Source organism: Crocodylus siamensis, chromosome 15 (genome assembly GCF_052110815.1).
Source record: "Crocodylus siamensis isolate JL-2025a chromosome 15, ASM5211081v1, whole genome shotgun sequence".
Lineage (NCBI taxonomy): Eukaryota > Metazoa > Chordata > Crocodylia > Crocodylidae > Crocodylus > Crocodylus siamensis.
Window position 1 is genome coordinate 23,920,451 of NC_143409.1, and position 21,120 is coordinate 23,941,570.

Below are 21,120 nucleotides of genomic sequence, written 5' to 3' on the forward strand. Positions count from 1 at the left end.
GTAAGATTCTGAACAGCAACCAGTATGGCTTTATCATGGGTAGGTCTTGTCTTACCAATCTCATCTCCTTCTATGACCAGGTCTCTTGCCACCTGGACATGCGAGACAAGGTAGACGTTCTATACCTAGACTTCCAAAAGGCTTTTGATCTAGTATCCAACAATATCCTTGTAGGAAAACTGGAAGATTGTGGGCTTATCTGCTCAACAGTCCAGTGGGTGGGAAAATGGCTACAGGGTAGGTCCCAAACAGTTCTCAAGAATAGATCTGTGTTGTCTTGGCACTGAGCGGCCAGTGGTTTCCCTCAGGGGTCCATGCTTGGACCAGTGCTTTTTAACATCTTTATCAATGATTTGGATGGGAGAGTGAAAAGCTCGCTGGCCAAGTTTGCAGATGACGCCAAGTTATGGGGCAGTGTGGTCATGCCAGAAGATAGGCTGATGATACAGGCAGACCTGGACAAGCTAGAGAGTTGAGCAGACTGGAACCAGATGAAGTTTAACACTTCCAATTGTAAGGTGCTCCATCTGGGGGCAGGTAACCCTCAACATACATACAGGCTTGAAGGTGACAGCTTGACCTGCACCACGGATGAAAGGGACCTAGGAGTAATGATTGACCACCACATTAACATGAGCCGTCAGTGCAATGTGGTGGCCAGCAGGGCAAACAACACACTGGCATGCATCAACTGATGCATCTTGTGTAAAACTAAGGAAGTGATACTCCTGTTGTACTCAGCACTGGTGAGACTGCAGTTGGAGTACTGCATCCAGTTCTGGGCACTACACTTCAGTAAGGATGTGGAAAAACTTGAGAGAGTCCAGAAAAGAGCCACCCATATGATCAGGGACTTGCAAGGCAAGCCATGAGAGGAAAGGCTGAGGGACCTGGGCCTCTTTAGCCTAAAGAAGAGAAGGTTGAGAGGGGCCTTGATAGAGGCTTACCGCTATATCAGAGGAGTGCATCAAGAGCTTGGTGAACAACTGTTCACTATGGCACCCCCTGGGGAAGACCAGAACCAATGGATACAAATTTCTGGAAGGCTGCTTCAGGCTTAATCCCAGGAAAAACATCCTCCACAGTCAGGATGTCCAGATTGTGGAATAAACTCCCTCCAGAGGTGGTGCAGTCACCTACCCTGGAAGTTTTCAAGAGGAGACTGGACAGTCACCTCACTGGGGTCAAGTGTCTTCCTGCCCAGAGCGAAGGGGGGGAGAGGGGGCTGGACCCAATGATCCGAAAGGTCCCTTGCAGCCCCTAACAATCTATGACTCTATGAAACATGCACTGCAACATTTCAGTAAAGGATACCAGATTTTTTGACAGCTTTCTCTAAACAAGTATGTATACACACATATATATAGCGTGTATAAGAATGCATCCTGTGTATATGTGAGAAAGAAACGTTTTGATGGTAAATATATGTGTGTGTACAATGAAATTTGTGAATTGTAATCAAATACATACACACAATCACACAATCATGATTAATTTTAGTGTTTAATAGCTTACATTTTTTCTGTAAATTCAGAGAAGCACTGATACTTAAGTTCTGTTAAATATGTTTGGTCTTTTCCTGTGCTAAACTATTATCAATAATAAAAGTATTTGAATCATAAGGTAAAGAGAATGTAAATGTGAAAAATTAAATTAATTGCATGCAGAATGTAATAGTTACCAGATCACAACATTGTATAATTCAGTTTCAGAACTGTTCTGATAAATCAATAGATTGAGATTTGGAGTTATTGTTTCTGTTAGTACAAAAATGTCTCAAGATAAGGAATCATTTAAGGTCATATATGCTAGAAATAAATGGATTAAATTCAATCAATTCAAATTTGTGAGAGGGCTGGCAATGCATATTGGAACCAATAACAGAGAAAGGGGAAGCAGATGACAGGTATTTTTTGAAAATTAATTGTGAAAGATATATGGTAATAAATCCTACATGGAGTAGTTCCTGTATCAAAACACAGCAAACAACAGCTGCCATCCATAACAATGTCCTCTGTCTTCACTTCCTGTACTGTGCTTGCTCATCTTCTAGTTCCATTTAATAAGCAGGCTTGTCTAACACACTTTGCAGGAACATACCTTGGACATCCAAGGATGTGATTTCATCTCATCTGGAAAACAAATATATTAATTTGATTTTAACACTGTGTGGCAGAATAACACATGTAGCCTCCCTTATAAAAGTCCACTGTAAATTGCTTTACTGATTGATAAATAATCTCAATGCTGTTTATAGTGAAATTAAGCTATGCATCACTGACCTGTCATATTCAAAAACACTGAAGACCTCCAAACACAACATATTTTATACACCTCATACAAAATCACAAAAAGCAATGCAAAAAACATAGCATCTCAGGAGAGTATCTGAATCTCTTCAATATTATTCAACAGAACAGATTTTCTTTTCAAGGGGAGAACTTCCCAATTGCATAAGGAGAGAGATTATTCCTATTGGGTATTATTAACACATTATCTGCATTCTCTCTCCAATCACTGCTCACAAAAAAAATGCATGTTTACTTTCAACTGGACTAACACTACAGTAAGTTGAAACAGAGGTAATAGTGAATTTATACTATTCAGGTATTATATTTTATTTCTGTTTTGGTTTATTGTAATTATGCTTAAAACGGATCTTAGTCAATTCACCTTTTAGATACCTGATTTTTGCGATTTGATATATGATAATTTTAGCCTAAACTTAAAGATTTACTTGTATTGTGCATTTTGTAAGGTGCTGTTCAAGTGAGGCAAGACACTCAATGGTTCCTTCTCAGCTCTGATACTAGGCCTCAGAATTGTCAAGATGATATTTGCTTGCTAGTGAACCAAATAATATACCTATATCCTAGATGAGACAAACATTTTAGAGCTAGATAGAACCATTTTCTTAAGCCATTTTCTTTTAAATCTGGGGAAAAAAAATGATGACTTGCAAACTAGCAAACCCTACAATGATTCTATGATGCCATTGATGCTAAAAGTTTTATTTCTGAAAGCATCCTTGCCCATTTTAACATTTTTAACACAGTCCATGAAAAAAAGTGTGCTATCTGTATTTATGATTAATGGGCTGCTTTCACATTGCACAATCTTTCTGTTTCATGCATCATCATCAACAGTCTTCCATGCTCCATTCCTGAAGCTGTCGTCGTTTACTGTTGCCTAATTTTTGCAGTGCTACTGGTACTTGGGATAGAAAAAGAAAAAATAAGTGCTTTGTTTTTTAATAAGGTGCTGCATAGTTTTGAAATTTAATGGGAAAAGAACTAGATTTAAGTATCAAGTTCAGATAAACGGCATATTGATTTATAGTGATACAAGTAGTACTGCATTGATCTACATAACACAGTCTTCAGTGCACACAACTCCAAGGTGTTAATCAAGTATTCTATGGAGTGATTATAACCTGCCTTATAACAACACAATCACACTTACAGTGCTGCATATTCATGGCTCTCATGCACTTAATGGCCAGTTGGAAACTTGGGGTGTGTGTAGACGAAACAGGGGCCCTAAATTGAAGTGGTGGGTTTTTAAAAGCACCACTTCAATTTAGGGCCCTTTGAACCCCTGTGTCGTGCACACACCCAAACTTACCTGCCTCTCCGGTGGTGGGGAGGGGAGGAAGAGCTGCTGGTGGGCAGAGTGGTCCCTGAGCTGTGGAAGGCAGCTTGTGCTTTTTTGAGGTGGTCCCCTCCCAGGCAGCATTTGCCCATAGGCACCTGGCTCAGATGGTCCCGGAGGCAACATAGCCACGGAGGGAAGCACTGTGCCCCCGCACAGCTCAGGCAGGCTCTGGGGGCGGGGAAGATATCAGGCTCGCTGCTTTTCTTGGGCAAAGCCTGCCTTCCCAGGCTGCTGCCAGGCTGCCTGCACAGCCCCTGAGCTGCATGGAGCTTGGTGCTTTGCTCCATGGCTGTAGGGCAGCAAACAAACTCCTCAGAGGATTTTTAGTTTGCTGCATCCCAAGTCATTTAAGGTGCGTTATGCTACCAAATTTGCTACAGTGGCTGGAATTACTGTGCAATACACCACCAATGCGTGCAAACACTGACACCATTAAAGTGGTGCAAAAGCATTTAACCTGCTTTAAAGTGTTGTGCACACATGCCCTTTGTTTCATTTGCACACAGCCTTGGACTCTTTTGAGAGATTTCCTTACTTGGGATACAGCTCTCTCACACAGACCCTGTCTTAGAGTATCTGATTTTTTTCCACCATCACTGTGCTTAGGCTTTTCTGGGACAAGAAATTAAGTAAGAAGGGATGTGGAAACTATTAGGATTTTTCATTGATATCTGAAATACAAGCAGGAACATTGCAGTGTGAAGGGCAAAAAGCTTAGAATGGGCCAATATTTTGAGCATGAGTATGAAGTGTTTGGAGGGATTTAAGCTGTACAAATGAACCGTATTGATCTAATCAAAAGAGACACTGATTGACTTTTGAAAGCCATCAGATAAGGTCCTAGTCTCTGTTGCGTGGGAATAACTGAGATAAGAGAGAACATGCTTTGTAATATCAGTCTCTATTTTCTACCAACTCTTTCACCAAAGGAGCGTGGCCTGCCTCCCAAACCCCTGGAAGTAGCTGTTTTTCTATTGGGGCCTACTTAGCTGGTGGATACTGTGAAGTTTGTGTGCATGTGAGGTAGAAGGTCCGCAAGAGGAAAGGAACATCTGTGCTGTGCCAGTACTTATTGACTCTGTTTTTCCATCTGGGCTCTGATCTAATCCATCTGTAGACAGCACAAGCCCTGCCTGAACCGTGCTTTAAGGGGCTCCCTTAGTGGGAGTGCACTAAAGGGCAGGCACAGGCCACAGAAGTTTCAGGCTTCATTAACTTGTGCTGCTTTCCTCCTCAGGTTTCGTAGGATGAAATTCAGCAGGTTCTTCTGCCTCCAGCTCCAAGGCAGTACAAGCCTATTAAGCTCCAAAAAAAACCAAAAAAAAGGTTTCTGCATGGGCGATAGAATAAGAGAGGAGAGGAAGGAAGACTCCCTAACCATGCAAGACTGCTAAGCTTTCAGAGAGAAGGGGCATTGTCTAGTGCAGGGGTTTTCAACCTTTTAAAATAAGTATATGCCTGGTGGACCCCTTTTTAGTAAATGTACCTCGGGAGGGAGGGGGGTGGCGAGTGGCCGGATGCAGACCAGGGGTGTGGCAAGCAGCGGCAGCACAGCGCCTGTGAGGCCCTGCTCCTGTGAGGCAGCAGTGCGGGGTGGCAGTGCTCTGTCCCTGTCCACCCCATATACCACCTGGGACCTTTCAAAGTACCCCCAGGGGTACACGGACCCCCGGCTGACAACCCCTGGTCTGGTGGATAAACCTAAGAACCATGAGTCCGGATATCTGGGTCCTATTTCCAGCTCTGCTACAGACTCGATGTGATAATGTGAGCAAGTCCCTGTTTCAGTTTCTTCATCTGGAAAATGTGATTTATAAGAATTATTTGCCTCAAACATGCAATGAGGATTAGTTAAAAGTTTCAACAGTTTTGTTATGCATGTATGAAAACTACGAACAAAGAATGGTCTTGTTTGATTTTTACATTATGGGTGAAAGCACAGACAAGTTTGAAGAGCTATGGCTTTGCATGTCAAGCAGAAGCAGTCCTCAGCATGTGGAGAAAATGGCAGTGAGAAACCTAGTATTAGGCATCTGGGACAGAAGCCCAGCATCCCCTCTGTGTGTGGGTAAAATAGACACAAGCCACTATCACAGATAATGGCAGCTTGTAGGCACTAGCAAAGGAGCAACTAAAATCCATTTTGCTTAGGCAAGAAACTCTAGTCTGATATTTATGTGCATCTGTCACAGGTGAAAAGTGTTTACTATGAATTATCCAAGAGGAAAAAGAAGGTGTAAGCTGAGGGGTTCCATGACCTGTCAGAGACTAGTTCAGACAACATTTTGAACATTAAAAATCACCGTAAATCCCAGATCAGTTTCTTACCTGGTCTAATGGATTTCTGCTACTCACTTGGGTATATGCCCTTTTCTATGATTACTTGAGACCTGTATCTGCAGCAGGGGAAGGGAGCGTGCATGTGGAAAGTGTGGAACCAAAGTAAGTCAATAAACAGTATAGGGTTTTAGAGATTTAATATCACTGTTATCAGTTTGAATCTGTTTTCAGGGTTAAAGACTTCCATCTTCATAAAACAGATGGCACAATCAGCTGTTAATATTTTCACTGCACCTCTGTAATTTTACCAGTTTTGATAAAGTATCTTTCTAAAAATACTTCCAGAGCTCCTTGCAGATACAGTATAATACTTGTACTTGTCCTCCATCCAACGAGGTGGGAAACACAATGGAATCTTTAACTTTCTGTCGTTGAGAAATATGGCACTTCCCACTACCCAACTGTCAGCCAAAATGCAAGCAGTTCTGCAAATAATATGGGTTACATTTTACTACAAACTAAGGTGCAGCTTTTCAGTTTTCTTTTGTGGAACACGAATTTGGAAGTTGTGGGTTTGGTTAAGTCAAATGCAGATATTCCTCAGGCTCTGAAGCCCTAAAATAAACTACAAAGTTAAAGTGTCTGATAAATACTAAAGAAAATAGAAGCCACCTAAATGTTATGTTACTCTTTTAATGTTTGACAACAAAAAAGTAAGTGGTAAAGCTTTAAGTAAATGTATTCTATCATTAAACATTTTCTTTTCAAACAAGAGCTTCTGTCAGAAGTGTCTTAATTTCTTATCACAGAATTTCATCCACACAAGGAGCAATAAATAATTCATGTTGCTAGCTCTTTGTTGTGTGTCCCTGAACTGCACAGAGCTGGAAGGCTGACAGCTGTGTCAGGACAAGCACCAAAGATCTGACATGACAAGTGACTAACAAGTTTCTTTCAGTCTATAGTGAAAGAAGACAATGGCACAAAGTGCAAAAACGAAATCCTGAAACGAAATGAAACTGTTTCTTTCTCTTTACCTAAGTGTTTGCTATGAGCTTATTTCCGACCCATAACCTCTGGTCATTTTATAGTACTGCCCAGCCCCCTTTACGCCTCACATTCGCCTGGCCATTTACGCCTGTCCACGGATCAATATGAGCAATTCTTGGAGAAATACGATGTCTCCATGACAACCAAGCCACAAATTCTCAGTGGAAAGCAGTGAGACCAGTAGTGAAATCTCCAGAGGTTTTCAGACCTATAAGGCAAGATGTCTTAAAATGCAGGAATGGACAGAGAGAGAAGCCAGAGTAATTCATTGTTTATTACCACTTTAATTATGTCAGATGGACAGAATGTAACTCACTTTTTAAGTTTAGATTCTTTATCAACACATGTTTTCCCAATCAATATTCACCTCCTGACAGTTTTGCTTCCTTTTCTTTATTTTGTATTTGTTTGTGGTAGCCAGAAATATGTATTCTAAATTCCCATCCAACCCTGGGTACATTTTACCACCCAAAACAACTAGATGAAAGGTGAATTAAAATCATCTTTCGGCAGAGGGAGCACTACATTAATTCTTCCTCGAGCCATTTAGAACTCTTAACCTGACGGTCTTTGCCACTTCTGCCCAGAACAGATGACAGTAAGACTATACCCTTTTAAAAACCTTTTACAGTTTTGGAAGGTCTACAGACATTTACTGAAGGATATGTAAAGCAGTACCATAGGTGGTTTGATGTAGCTGAAGTCAGAAATTAAACTTGTCTCTTTACCAGTATGGATTATCTGCGCCTTTTAAATCTCATGCAGCATTTGTTGTAAGGTAGTGGGACCAAACCAAAGTGCCTTGAAAATGCACATGGATTTACAATTCATTGATTTCAATTATTCTAAAATATACCATTGTTCATTTCTGTGGAAAAGATGAAAAGGAAATGTAGTTCAAATCAGGTACATGACAGCAGTTCAACTCCCAAGGAATTTTACAGGAGTGGAGTGGGCTGAAATATAATCCCCTAGCCATGGGTCCTATCTGGGTTCTGAGATGACTTTGGGGACCTGACATGGATTTCAGACTGCACCCTTTCACTGAAAATTAAATCTCAGCTGTGCTCCTTGGGGAAGGATCAGGGGACTGTTGGCAGCTGCCCCCTGTCAGCACAGGCTGCAAGATTTGGAAATCTCTTAACTAAGCTGACAGGCCGCAGAGAGGATGAATCAAAAATATGATACATGGATCAGCACACAAAGATGCAAGAGGGTACAGAGAAACCAGATAAAGAAGGAAAGGAAAATATCAAGTGAAAAAATGATGTTTAACTCTTTCATTAATGACTACTGTGTCACATTACATATGTGTCCATGTGTGAGGCAGACAGCTTGCCTGGCTTTTTTTTTTCATTCACACTCTGTGTCTTTAATCAACTGCAATTGGAACCACTTTACATTTAATTGCCCCTTCTTGAGATTTATATAGTAAACTTCTTGTTTATTTCATATACAGCAAGATAAAGACAAATATCATCACCCCTAGAAGAGATGCACCTAACGGATCTGTATGCAATGAATCAATTCAGTGTTGAGAACCATTAGTTAAAATATCTATAGTGAGTTGATTTGAAAAAAAAAAGAAGAGAGTTATAAAATTAGCAATTTGCATTTTGCCAGATGTATTGCATCTGGATGCCTGTTTTTTTATTCAACTACAGTAGGTACAGTACTCCTAATTTTTCATACCCTTAGCCTACCTTCAAAGGTTAGGCCTCATACATATATTAACTAGAAGAATTAGTCCAAAACTAATTATAATGAACTACTACTGTCAGCTTTGTTTTTGGTCAGAAAGTCTTTATCCTTTCTAAGACCCAAACTCTTGATGAAAGAGCAAAGGATATCAGCTCTAGACAATGACCACTGGAGGTGACTATTAATTTGATATTGCAGCTGCTAAAAAAGGAAGTGCATTACAATGTGATTTTTTGTAGGCCCCCAAACTGTGTCAAATCTATCATTTGATTCTTGGCAACTATCTTTAAATGGCTCTCACCTGGACTCTCAGACTCTTCCAAGACACATCTGTCAGGCATATCCTCGGCTTCTTGGAAGTTTGCCGAGTTTGAGCAGCTGTCATGCTTGACCACACTGACTGGAGCTATAAAGAAGAAAAAATAGGGGGAGGAGAGTTGTAATATATTCACAAATAAAACACTTCCCTCCTTTGTCACAGTCCTTTCAATACTGAGGACATATTTTGTAAACACAAATAATAAATTAAAATAAAATGGAACCTCAAAGTATTTATTGGCAGGCATATAATAGTTGAAAAATCTATGGACGTTACTTTATTGGGGGAGGAGTTTGAGACATCAGTTTAAATATAATTCTTCTAAAGTGAAAAAAATTATTTTTTCCCTTTCTATAAACCTGAAACAATAAAATCGATTAGCCACTTTGTTCTACCAAAATACATCAGTAAATAGAATAAACTATCAGTGAAACGGTCTTGTAATTATTGGAGTCAGACACATGTTTTACTTTGATCTAAATTAATTTTAGTTAAATATAATAAATTAAAATGCAAATATGTGCTATATAATACCAAAACGCATAATACATTTAATGATATATTTCAGAGCAGAGTAAAAAGCAGCATAAACTATGTCCTAGAGATTATCATTTTTTAAAAAAAACATACCTTTTATCTAATTGCTAAACATTTTTGAATCTGAAGAAAATACCTTCACTGAGATAGGAATATTATTTATATGTCATTCACAGTACCTATAAAAATAAATCCAATGTACATTTTCCTATAATGAAAATATGCAGCAACTCTGGCCTGACATTTTCTTGCTATGGCCAGTTATGTTTCTGTATCACCTCTGCTCTGAGCCTTTACTGACCAGGAAATACACATTACACTGGTAATAAAGGTTAATTGCACTGTTAAGATAAATTATTGCATGTTATTTCATGGGGAATACACAATAAAATATGGATCCATCTCTAACTGATGTTCTCAGGCCTTATTTCTATTGGTTGCAGTAGTACTAGACTTCAGTAAACATCGGGATTAGTACTTGAATCCTCTGTTAACTGTACAGTGAACTTAGATCTCTGTCCTGCAGACTGATCCATAGAGGTAGACCTGCACAGATTCTTCTGCATAAATTCCCTGTGGGGTTTGTTTCTGAGAACAGGGCTTTGGCTATGACTGCATGCCAGTCACTCACTTTCTGATCAATTTTGAAAAGTAAGTATTGTTTATATAGGAAGTGAATCTGCTCTACATATACTTCTCTATACAGTTTCCCAAATTAAAAGAAATCATGTAATCAGATTCTGTTAATCGTTAACAAAGCTAGTGGATGCAAAATATATCACAGAGACCCTGTCTTTTCTATTAGTTTGTCAGTTTGTTATTCCAGTCCTGCTATCAGCTCCATTACTCTGGACCATCCATGTGGAGCCTAATTGAATCCAATAAGGCTCAAAATCCTTTGTAGGATCAGGGCTTTAAACATATAACAATAACATAAGGATGGAATAATAAAATATGTAAAATCATGCAATAACTTTCACTTGAAAAATACCACCTTTCCCTAAAAACTGAACAGATTCTGGTGCAGCATCAGTTTTAAGACAGCAACTGACTGACTTACACCACTTTGTCAAGCAGGGGCCAAGGAGACCAGAGAAACTTTTAATTGTGTGAAAGGTAAGTAAAACCATTAATAGCCACATAGAGCAGAACTTTATTTTTCTTGGGTTCCTTTTGAAAAGGCATGGAACAGCATGGGAGGGCTTAGCTGACTTGGAAGGAGGAGAACAGCAATTAATGAATAATGAATACTCTTGTTCACACATGAATACCTTGTACAAGTGCAAACAGAGGTATTTGCAGAGGGCCTAGGCCTCTCTTTAGCCTTACTTAAGCCCTCACACTAAGGGGTGCATGTGCCTTGTGGTGGCCCTATGGACAAGTTTAAACTCCAATCCTCAAATGTTAATGACAACAAAGAGCCACTGAAGTGCATGTTCACAGACAGCCAACTGGAAAGGGGTGCAAATTGTTGAACCATTCTGAATCTATACTAAGCATCACAGACACTCTTCTTTGTAGTATTTGACCAGCATTAATTCTAACTGAAACTTATCATTTTCCCCAACAACTTCAGGATGTATATTTTGTTTGTATATGTTCCAAAATAATTAAATTGAATACTATATAACACCACAGTGGGTTAAAATTCTTAATAGACTAAACTGGATGAACGAGTTAATTGATGCTTTTGTTTTATGCATCATCTTGGAGGGAAGAGAGAAAGATGTAAGAATAAAGAAATACATCCAGTTGTGAAGAGAGGAATTCCTTGTGTTTGTTGTCCACAATAAGTACTTATTCAGAAAAGAAGTATTGGAAATTATAAGTTTGTGTTGTTGGATTTTGAAAAGAAAGCATTCTAGTGCCAAATGTAATGGAACAGTATTTTCTGAAACAGTTCATCCTTTCTCTGTACTTTGCTGATGCAAGTAATAGATTGGTTGCTTTACATGAATAAACTTGACAGTTAGAGTTGTTCAGAAGTATAGTAAGAAAGTTTCAAATACAGAATATTGTTATGAAAAGGTTAAAAAAAGGGTCCCAAAACTTAAGCTGGGAACAGATGTTGCATTTGCCCTTGGACAAGTTTTCCCTCGGTCTATTCTGGAAGAAAAATATCCCAGGATTGGTGTGTACATACAGAAGCATTTAGCAAGCAGCTGAATGCAATGCCACTTTTCTGCCATTGATTCAATGCTGCAATTCCTGGATAACCATTCAGATGTACTTTGTGATGTCCCAGGATAAAATGTTAGTACTTCTTATCCTGTGAACTTCTTTGGATTTATCTTGGGACAATAGATATCTGAACAACTGTATTTTGTCCCAGGATAAAAAGGTTATCCTGAAACAAATACAACATAGCCTTGCTGTAACTATTTCCTATCAAAGAAAGAAACATGAGAGTTTTTGAAAAAAGGTAACAAAACTCCACATTCTGACCCACACTGTAATTTAAATGGTCACTTGCTGGAGCTCATGACTTCACAGGAACAGAGAGGTATCTGAAGAGCAGGAGAGTATGGACCCTAGACTTCAAAAAAGCAGACTTTGACTCCGTCAGGGAACTGATGGGCAGAATCCCCTGGGAGGCCAGTCTGAGGGGGAAAGGAGTCCAGGAGAGCAGGTTGTATTTCAAAGAAACTTTACTGAGATTACGGGAAAAAACCATCCCAATGTGCAGCAAGACTAGCAAATGTGGCAAGTGACCAGTGCATGAAGGGATGAAATCAGGAAAGCCAAAGTGCAGTTGGAGTTGCAGCTAGCAAGGGATATACAGAATAACAAGAAGGTTTGCTACAAATATGTCAGCAACAGGAGGAAGGTCAGGGAAAGTGTGGGCCCCTTACTGAATGGGGGAGGAAACCTAGTAACAGATGAGGAGGAAAAGGCTGACATACTCAATGTCTTTTTTACTTTGGTCTTCACAGGCAAGATCAGCTTCCAAACTACTGCACCAGGAATCACAGTTTGGGAAGGAGGTGAGCAGCCAACAGTGGTAAAAGAACAGGTTAGGGACTATTTAGAAAGGCTGGATACGTACTAGTCCATGGGGCTGGATGCAATACTTATGAGGGTGCTGAGGGAATTGGCTGATGTGATTGAAGAGCCACTGGCCATTATCTTTGAAAACTCATGGCAATCAAGGGAGGTCCCAGATGATTGGAAAAGAGCAAATATAGTACCCATCTTCAAGAAAGGGAAGAAGGAAGATCTAGGGAAATATAGACCAGTCAGCCTCACCTTAAACCCTGGGAAAATCATGGAACAGGCCCTCAAAGAATCCATTTCTAAGCACTGCAAGGAGAAGAAAGTGATCAGGAAGGGGGCAGCATGGATTCACCAAGAGCTTGATCAACCTGACTGCCTTCTATGATAGCACGACTGGCTCTGTGGATGTGGGGTAAGCAGTAGACATGATATACCTTTACTTTAGCAAGGCTTTTGATAGTCTCCCACAACATTCTTGCAAGCAAGTTAAGGAAGTATGGGTTAGTTGAACTGACTGTAAGGTAGATAGAAACCTGGCTAGAACCTCGGTCTACGTGGCAGCTGGTATCAAGTGGAGTGCCCCAGGGGTTAGTCCTGGGGCCATTTTTGTTCAATACCTTCAATAACAATCTGGAAGATGAGATGGATTACACCCTTAGCAAGTTCACAGATAACATCAAGCTGTGGGGTGTAGTAGATATACTGGAGGGTAGGGCTAGGATTCAGAGTAACCTAGACAAATTGGAGGACTGGGCCAAAAGAAATCTTATTAGGTTCAACAAGGCCAAATGCAAAGTCCTGCACTTAGGATAGAAGAATCCCATGCACTGCTACAGGTTTGGGACAAACTGGTTAAGCAGAAGCTCTGCAGGAAAGGACCTTGAGGTTAAAGTGGACAATAAGCTGAATATGAGCCAACAGTGTGCCTTTGTTGCCAAGGAGGCTAACAGCAGTAAGAGCATTTCCAGCAGATTGAGGGAAGTAATTATTCCCCTCTCTTCTGCATTGGTGAGGTCACATCTAGAATATTGTGCCCAGTTTTGGGCCCCTGACTACAGAAAGGAGTGGACAAGTTGGAGACAGTCCAGTGGAGGGCAACAAAAATGGCTTGGGGGGCTGGGGCACATGACTTATGAGGAGATGTTGAGGGAACTGGGTTTATTTAGTCTGCAGAAGAGAAGACTGAAGGGAGATTTGATATCAGCCTTTAACTGTCTGAAGGTTGGTTTCAAAAAGGATTGAGCTAGACTGTTCTCAGTGGTGACAGGTAACAGAACAAGGAGCAATAGTCTCAAGCTGCAACAAGCGGGGTTTAGGCTGGATATGAGGAAAAGATTTCTCACTAGGAGGGTGGTGAAGCACTGAAACAGGATACCCAGAGAGGTTGTGGAACCTCTGTCCTTGAAGGGTTTTAAGACTCAGATCAACAAAGCCCTGGCTGGAATGATCTAGTTAGGGCTGGTTCTGCTTTGGGCAGGGGGTTGGACTAGATGACCTCCTGAGGTCCCTTCCAACCCTAATTTTCTTTGATGCAATGATCTTGTCACTCAGAAGTTTTTCATGGATGTGGCATTACTAGCACCTCATATGGACAGGCACAAACAGGAAACTTGCATGTCTCTGCATTCTGTAGCACTGAATACTTCTCACCAGGATGACACAAATCCGTTCATTAGGATTCTCTGGGTCCTACCCTGCAACCAGTTTCGTACCCAAATAACTGTCTTGCAGTTAAGCCCACAATCCTCCAATTTTCTCACGAGAACATCATGGGATTCCAGATCGAAGGGTTTTTGGAAATCAAGGCATACAATTTCAACCTCTTCACTGTTTTCCAGGTGGTGAGTTATATGATCATAAAATGAGATGAGGTTGGTAAGACAAGACCTACCCAGACAAAGCCATGCTGGTGGTCATTCAGAATCCTACCTTCTGCAAGCCTATAGCACATAGACTCCTTAGTGATTTTTTTCCCAGGATTTTCCCTGGGATAGAAGTTAGCCTAACTGGCCTAGAGTTACCCAGGTCCTCCCTCTTCCCCTTCTTGAAGATGGGCACAACATTGGCCCTCTTCCAGTCATCAGGGACCTCTCCAGAGTGCCATGAGTTTTGGAAAAGTTTCACTAGGGATGACTTCTGCAATGACTTTGGCCAGCTCCTTCATCACTCTTGGATGGAGTTCATCCAGTCCTGCTGATTTATATATGTCTGATTCCTTTAACTAATCACACACCAGTTCTGTGGCAATAATAGGAAGGCAATCATTCCTGCCCTGCTCGTTTTGTACCCTATCTGGAATGATTTTCCCCTTTGCCTCGTCAACTAGCAAAGCAAAGTAGTCATTCAGGAGTTGAGTTTTCTCCTGAGTGTCAGCAACCAGCTGTCCTGAGGTGTTGAGCAATGGCCCCACACTCCCATTTGTTTTCCTCCTGTTCCCTATGTACCTAAAGAAGTACTTCTTGTTGTCCTTGATTCCCATTGCTAATTTAAGTTCAGTCACCACCTTAGCCTTTCTAATTTGTTCCCTACAAATGTGGGCCATTGTTGTATAGTCCTCTTTGGGGCCTCCCCAAAGCTTCCATTGTTTGTACGCCTCTTTCTTCTTTCTTAGGAGGACCATGATTTACCTGTTTAGCCAAGAGGTACCCTTCTGGTACCTATCCTCCACATGGAAATGGACTTCCTTTGTGCTTCAAGGATCGTATCCTTGCAAAACAACCACTCTTCGTGCACACCTTTCGCCTTCAGTCCCTGATCCCACAGCACTACCCCTACTAGTGACCTGAGCTTGTTGAAATTTGCATTTTTGAAATCCAAAACTTCAGCCCTGCTATCTGATTTGTCTGCCTTGTGATGGACAGTGAATATGACGGTTTCACGGTCCCTGTCACCCAAGCTATCCTCTATACTTACGTAAGTCAGTCACCAGGTCCTCTCCTTTGAGACCAAATCTAAGAGAGCATTACTTCTGGTTGGCCTGTGCACCACCTGAGCCAGGAAGAGCTCTTCGTCAGGAAGGAATGAGGCTGGTCTGACTTGGCCAAGCGTTCCTCTCAAGAGATGTCTGGATAATTGAAATTATCCATGATAACCATGTCCCATGCACATGCACCCTCCGTCAGTTCTCAGGCAAACTCTAAATCCTCCCCCTAGTCTGGTGGTCTGTAATATACACCTACAGTTAGGTCTGTATTACCGCCCCCCCATCCCTCCCCCAGCTTGACCCAGAAGGTTTTAAGCCATTCTTCTTTGGAGCCAATGTTGGCCTCCAAGGAGATATACTGCTCCTTCACATAAAGAGCTACACCTCCACCTTTCTTCCCTGCCCGGCTCCTTCTATGCTGGGCATAGCGCTCTATGTCTATGCTCCGGTCATGCTAGGAGTCCCACCAGGTCTCCATAATCCCTACTAAGCTGTAATGCCCACTGGAGAGCAGGAGGGCTAGCTCCTCCTGCTTGTTCCCTATGCTCCTGGCATTAGTGTACAAGCACCTGCGTCCTCCTATAGAGACGCTCAGCTTCCTGTCATGCTGAAGGAGAATGAGAGACTTTTGTTTTGTTGATGTGCTGATAAACACTGTGTTATTAGCTCCCTGATGGCTTCCTTACCTGTCAGGTTTGCAGACAGTATGAAGAAGCAGGGAGAGGGAGATTGAAAAGATTCAGATCCAGGCTGATCTAGACAGGTTGGGGAAGTGGGCAGAAAGCAACAGGATGCAATTCAATAAGAACAAGTGCAAGGTGCTGCATCTAGGGAGAAAGAACTGCCATCATAGCTATAGGCTGGGGGGGTGCAGCACCACTGAGGCAGAAAGAGATATTGGAGCCACTGTTGACTCCATGATAAACATGAGTCGTCAATGTGATGTAGTCAGCAGAGCCAATCGCACCTTGTCATGCATCCGTAGGTGCTTCACAAACAGGTCCAGGGAGGTGATTCTCCCTCTCTACATGGCACTTATCAGACCACAGCTGGAGTACTGTGTCCAGTTCTGGATGCTGCAGTTTAAGCAGGATGCAGACAACCTGGAAAGGGTCCAAAGATGAGCCACTCATCTAATTGGAGGCCTGCAGGGAAGGCCCTATGAGGAAAGGCTAAGGGACCTTAACCTCTTCAGCCTCTCCAAGACAAGAGGTTACAATTCTCACTGCCTTGTGGAGGTGTACAAATTCATAAGGGGAGAGAAACATGAAGTAGGCAATGACCTGTTTACCAGGGCATCCCCTGGAACAACAAAGAACAATGGCCATAAGCTACTGGAGAGTAAATTTAGACAGGACATGTGAAAACAGTTCTTCATGGTCAGGGTTGCTAGGTTCTGGAATGGGCTTTCAAGGGAGGTGGTGCTCGCCCCATCCTTGGGGGTCTTGAAGAGGAGACTGGACAGGCACCTGGCTGGGATCACATGATCCCAGGTTTAGTGACCCTTTTCTTGCCTGTCAGGGGACTGTTCTCTGTTCTTTGGAGCAGAGAGCACAGCCCAGCCCAGGGCTGCAAAGCATCTGGGGTGCCGGGGGACTCTGGTTTAACTTAAATCAGGAAGTGGTTTGGGACTGACGTTGCATAAACCAGTTTGACTTAAATCTGATACTACATTCAACCAGGTTTATCTTAAATCACTTTTAGCCATTTTGAAACTGGTTGATGTGCACTGAACTTATGTTCTGTTACAGGTTTAAACCAGTTTCTGATCATATCAGTTTATGTGTAAGGTCTGTCTCTAGCCACAAAGTCACCTCAAAGGTGAGCTCTCAACCCATGAGGCAACAGGGGGCGCTACTTCTTGGGGCCCCCACCCCAGGGGAGCCCAATCACTGGCAGTCTACCCCTTACCCTGCCAGGGAGGGGTACATGCTGTTAATGCCAGTGGAGTTAGCCAGTGGGGTGTGGAAGGGGTTAGAGTTGGAGTGAAGGCCAAGCAATAATCAACAAGACCTGTTCAGAATTGGACCACTAATACAGTCACCTGTATAGAACGTCATGTTCAACCTATGGCCTGCTGGTTGGATCTGGCCTGTGGGGACATGTTATCTGCTCTATGAGGCTCCCTATGGGTCCAGAAATTCAGTGGCAGAGGAGTGATGGCAGGATCCCACCTGTGCTGGCAGGAGAGAAGTGGGTGCATTACTTGGTGCAGCTCCCAGAGCTATGGCAATTAATGTTACCACAAATACCCTGCTACCAAATATCTGGATTCTTGGGGAGTCCCACAGATGCAAACTGCCCTTCATGTTGGATCACTCTGCAGATGGATCTAGTGTGCGTGGGGTTAGGCTGGTGCATGGGATTGCTTTGCAGCTTGTTCAAAGTGCGGGCTGAGCTGGGCTGCTGTACACGGTCACTCTGAGGCTGGATCTGGTACAGGGGGTTGGGCCAGCATGTGGGTGATTCTGAAACTGGATTTGGAATATGGGGTCACATTTGTGGACCAAACCCATGTGCTGACCCCACAATGGATTCAGCCTGTGGATCCACCCATGCTACTCATCCAGCCTGTGGGGCTGGACAGATTGAGCACCACTTGTATAGAGCAGCTCAGAGAGCAGCTAAATGGTGCATTTTGATCTTGCTTATAAACTTGGTAAATGGATTTAGAGATGGAGAATCTTAATATTACACCAGTGTTAGGACTGTGCGAAATTTCAACGAGCATTTCATTTTGAAGATATTTTGATGTGTTTCAAGCTAGAAACAGTGAAATCAAACTGAAACAAAAAGCTTCAAAACAGCTTTGAAACAAAATGAGGGCACTTGAAACATTTTGAAAGTTTTGAAAAGTTTTGTGTTTTGAAGCAGTCCGGTGGCAGGAGGCAGGGGAGAGCCAGGGCTGCACTCTGAGAGGCTACACAGCCCCATGGAGCTCAGCCTGGGGGCGGGAGGGGGAGTTCAGCCCTGGCTCTCCCTGCCTCCCACCGCTGGGCTGAGCTCCAAGTGGCTCTGCAGCCCAATGAAGCTCAACCCTGAGGTGGAAGGCAGGGAGAGCTAGGGCTGCGTGCTCTGTGTCCTGCTGCTGGGCTGAGCTCCATGGGGCTGGTGGAGCTGGTTGGAGTGTGGCCCGGTGGTGGGAGGCAGGGAGAGCCAAGCTGCACTCTGACCAGCTCAGCCAGCCCCACGGAGCTCAACCTGCCCTCCCAGTACTGCCGGACTCCGCCTGGGGGTGCGGACCCCTGGATCTGCACACTGGATGACAGGAGGCTGCCGCTGCCAGCAAGTGTCACATGTTTTGCTTTGAACTCTTTGAGGTGCAGTTTCCCAGAAACATCTGCACCTATCTCCATGACTCTTGGCAGGCTTCATGCCCTGAGAAGGAGCTACCAACCCTACACCTTGCATCTGAATCAGTCAGCAAATGACAAAGTTTTAGGCATTTTCATGATTTCCCCATAATAGCCTATGGGAGAAATGTCAAAACGGCAAAACAGTTTTGCCAAAATGAAATGGAACAGTGCTTTGAAACAAAACGAAATGATGAAATGAAACACTGTCCCTTTGAAATGGTGAAATGGATGTCGAAATGAAATTATGTTTCGTACAGCCCTAGCTGCAATGTCATCAGCTGCTTTCTTCACAAGTGTTGCATAGAAGAGGAGACAAAATTGGTCCAAGAGGCCAACATTGGTTTTCTACATTCTAGATGAAATAGCCAGAGAGGTTAGCATCAATCCTTACTCTGCCACTTATTCCTTTATGGAGCTGATACAGGAAAATTTCAGGCCATCTGAACCAACCCAAGAGCCTCCTCATTCAGGTTAACTGACTGTATCAAGGACTTTGATGATGTTAGTGAACACATAAAAAGATCATATTTCTGTTCGCAGCATTTCTTTTGGATTTGTCCAACAAAAAAATTCACGTTTATCGGCATCTCCCAGAGCAGTTAAATAAAGAGCATTTGAGTTAGCAATTTACTAGCAGTTGCTAACAAGATCCCCAGCAGTTGCTACATTATGCCTGATCTCCTTTTTCCTTTGTATATGTTGATTATGGTAACATCTTTAAGTTCCTTTTTCCCAGATATGTCAGATGACCTTATGGATACTCTCAGTCAGGGCTTAGTTTGACACTCTGACTTCTGCTAGAATATCATCAGGACCTGAATCTTTGCTATTGCTTAACCTCTGCTCAGCATCCAGATCTTCTTCCAGAGTAGGGTCATGGTCTAAGAGGTTCATATGTCATACTTGAGTACTGCATCATGACTACATTAGACAGAATATCCAACAAGTCCTCAAAAAGCTGCTGCCAGGCTGCTGACAAGGTCAATAATCAGCAGATGACCATCAGTTCCCTTCACTGGGTTTATTTTCCCAGTAGGAAACCTTACCTAGAGACACCTGAACAGACATGCGGAGCTTATAAAGAGCAGAGAGCTTGCAGTGCTGATGCCTACACATTTGCTGCTCCTCCCAGGTTTTGGAGAGGGGTAGGATGGGGACAAAACGTTTTGGGATGTACAGGACTGTGCTGCAGTTTCTTTCGGAAGGGTAAGGTTGTGTGGACATTTGCTCTTCCAGAAGAAAAGCTCCTGGAAGTGTTTAATCCTGGTTGTTCCCAGATTATTTTTCTCTTGCAGCAGCCATTTGCTCTGAGAGAAAAATCCTGAACATCTGTATGCTCATGGGTTTCTTCTAGAAGCACAGCAACTCTCTCAAGAGAAACTGAATGTCTGTACATAGCAGCAGTCAGCTCTCCCTCATCCATCAATCCAATCTTGCTGAGAAACAGCACTGTCAATATTATAAGTAGTCCAGCTCTCTAGTAACAAATGTCCTCCAAATAGGTTGATTTTCTTCAGACTGACCCATCAATGTACAAACATTGCACAAGGCCACAGAGGGAGCAGATTTCTTCTTCAGTGCCTGTTTGTTGAAAGGGTGACCTATCTGACCTGGTAATCGGGTCAGGTGCATGTGAAGAACAGATATTGTTGTTGATAAAAGGGCCTGTGTGCTTTAGTAACACTGTCAGACAATATGAATGCTGTTTGTTGTTCTGATGGTGCTTGGAATAGCTCCATTCACAGTGAAGGACTGCATCTCTCCCTTCCTAGGCATAGGAGCTTCTACTGTTCCACTTGACTCAAAGGCTGCTGGGACAATAGAATGGGGTGGCACCATGCAAACCATCCCCACTTTAATCTATTCACCTGCTGAGCATGGTGTCTTCTATAATCTTGTTGTAGATTTCACAGACATTAGGGCTGGAAGGGACCAAGGAAGATCACTGAGTCCAGCCCCCTGCCCGAAGGGTCGGAAGTCAGCTGGGATCATAGGATCCCAGCAAGATAAGCATCCAATTAACCCTTGAAGGTGTTCAATGTAGGTGATTGAACCACCTCCGATGGCAGGCTATTCCAGACCTTGGGGGCTTGGACAGTAAAGAAATTCTTCCTTATGTCCAGCCTGAAAGAGTCTTGCAGTAGTTTATAACCATTTGACCTCATCATCCCTTGGGGCGCTCTGGTGAACAAATGTTACCCCAGATACTGGTGGTCACCCCTGATAAACTTATAGGTGGCCATCAGATCACCCCTGAGCCTGCACATTTCCAGGCTAAAGAGCCCCATGGCTCTCGGCCTGTAGTC

General features: G+C 42.7%; 1 protein-coding gene across 1 annotated transcript in view; it reads right to left on the minus strand.

Moving 5' to 3' along the window:
• Positions 1–1,515: 1,515 nt before the first annotated feature.
• Positions 1,516–21,120, minus strand: part of WDR72 (WD repeat domain 72) — a 247,774-nt gene continuing 228,169 nt past the window's right edge. The window contains exons 19-20 of the mRNA XM_090029342.1: positions 8,987–9,091; positions 1,516–2,132 (exon numbers count right to left, since the gene is read on the minus strand). Of these exons, the coding sequence (XP_089885468.1) occupies positions 2,077–2,132; positions 8,987–9,091 (161 nt within the window). The 3' untranslated portion in view covers positions 1,516–2,076. The remainder of the gene's footprint in view (positions 2,133–8,986; positions 9,092–21,120) is intronic.